Genomic DNA, 1,883 nt, shown 5'->3' with positions numbered 1-1,883 from the left:
GAGATCGGTCTGCCTTGCCAGCCCGCTCAGAGATGTGTATAAGAGACAGTTATTCGAGTGAGAAATTGTTTCGATCATTTCGTGACTTTCAACGGCAATTTAAAATAATTACAAAGATTTGATATTTTTTATCCATCAGGAACTCTAGTACTCGATAAAAGACATCAAATGAATTATTCAGAACTATTTGGGATGGATATAAATTCTTTTTAATTTTTTATTTTTTTGAAAAAATTAAAAAAGGATTTTTTTTATATCAGGAACTCTAGTACTCGACAAAAGACATTAAAAAAATTATCAAAACTATTCGGTGCTAATGTTGGGTGAACCCCCTTGGCACCCCCGTTTTTCAAAAAGTGTTTTTATTATTATAATGAATAGAACTATTTCTAAAAACTATCAGGAACTCTTCCTTTTCGTTTGAGTAATCCAGAACTCTGATCAGAACTACGATTTCGAAACTTGGGGATGCCAACTTCACACATCCCACGATTCCAGTATGGCCGCCGTGACTAGGCAGGAGTCTTAAAGATACCACTGAAATTGAAAAGTCTAGTTTTATTGATCTCGTGCAAATTCGGCCGACTTTCCAGCATCGTCTTAACTCTTCAAAAAGTTATTGATTTTTTATAAGAAAATATCGTAAATTTTAAGTTAAAAATCTTAACTTAAGAGTATTTAAAACAATATGTTACATATGTTAATATATAGAGAATGACGATAAAGACGATAGTCCAGTGGATAGTCCACCTAACCGTAATGCAGAGAAGGGCTGGAGCCTTTGGGACTTAGTACGAGGTGGTTGGAACGTTAGAGAAGGTCCATCTTCGCCGACACCAGACTCAAATCCACCAATCCGTCCAGGTCAAGGTAGTTACATATATAGTATCATAATATACCAAAACATTCTCTGTATAATAAATTATTTACAAATATTTTTTTGCATCATTAGAATTAGCGCAACGATTGGATTATGTGCTACGTGCGGTTGGTTTAGGAAGGAATTATTTGTATACTGTAACAGCACATACGGCATATTGGAATAATTACGACGTGGCCTATTTCGTATTAACAAGACTTTTCCCGACGCTAGAAACTTGATGGCAGTTTAAACAGTTTAGCGCAGAATCCCAACAGTTTCTGCTAAGATGCTCTAGTCCATTGTAGGCCTTCTTAGAACATAATATCACAAATAGGCCTACCACCAAAACAATCTGTGATAACGGAAAAACGATACAATAATGTTGCAAATTCTATAAAAATCAATCATTTTATATCGTTTATATAATTGAGCAAATCGCTTTGCATCGAGTTACACGGGACGAAACGTTGTTTTTGCTCGTTTTGAAAAGTAACTTTGTATGTACTGAACATTAGGTAAATCGACATTTATACGTAGCATAATAAACTCGGTATCATAGGAGCGCATGGAACGAAATGATAAGTTTTATGAATTATGTTACCACCTGATAGATATAGTTTATGAATATGTAAAATATTAAGTGTGACTTTACTTTGTAAAACTCTCTATGACTTGTTATGACACAGTAGTTGTTTTCGAATAGTTTTTAATTGATACATTAGTTTGACAACTAATGTATTCTCGTTGATTGTCTTTGTTATGTATATTGCTATATATATAAATAACAAATTTTAGAATTACCAAATGTGCTAAATATGTTATTGCTTTTACAGTGAAGCGAAGTGAGATATTTAATGTGATGCTTACGAATTTTTCTTACACATATATTCATTAATCGATTTACGAGTGTATATTCAGAAGTATTCATGCAGAAGTATTTGAATAATGCAAAAACATGAGACACCATACATTATAATATAAATTTTTAATTAATAATTTATTATAGTTTATTAAGATATAT

General features: G+C 32.3%; 1 protein-coding gene across 4 annotated transcripts in view; it reads left to right on the top strand.

Annotated features, from left to right (window-relative positions):
* The window catches only part of LOC105451443 (phospholipase DDHD1-like), a 23,846-nt gene extending 22,179 nt beyond the window's left edge, over positions 1-1,667 (top strand). For 3 of the 4 annotated variants that reach the window (XM_011691886.1, XM_011691887.1, XM_011691885.1), the window contains 2 exons: positions 712-870; positions 953-1,667. In XM_011691886.1, the coding sequence (XP_011690188.1) occupies positions 712-870; positions 953-1,101 (308 nt within the window). In that variant the 3' untranslated portion in view covers positions 1,102-1,667. Of the gene's footprint in view, positions 1-403; positions 465-711; positions 871-952 lie in introns of those variants that run through there. The other variant, XM_011691888.1, reaches the window with a different exon arrangement.
* The last annotated feature ends 216 nt before the right edge of the window (positions 1,668-1,883 follow it).

This window comes from Wasmannia auropunctata, unplaced genomic scaffold, assembly GCF_000956235.1.
Source record: "Wasmannia auropunctata unplaced genomic scaffold, wasmannia.A_1.0 LD336051.1, whole genome shotgun sequence".
NCBI lineage: Eukaryota > Metazoa > Arthropoda > Insecta > Hymenoptera > Formicidae > Wasmannia > Wasmannia auropunctata.
This window is presented reverse-complemented; position numbering and strand designations above follow the sequence as displayed.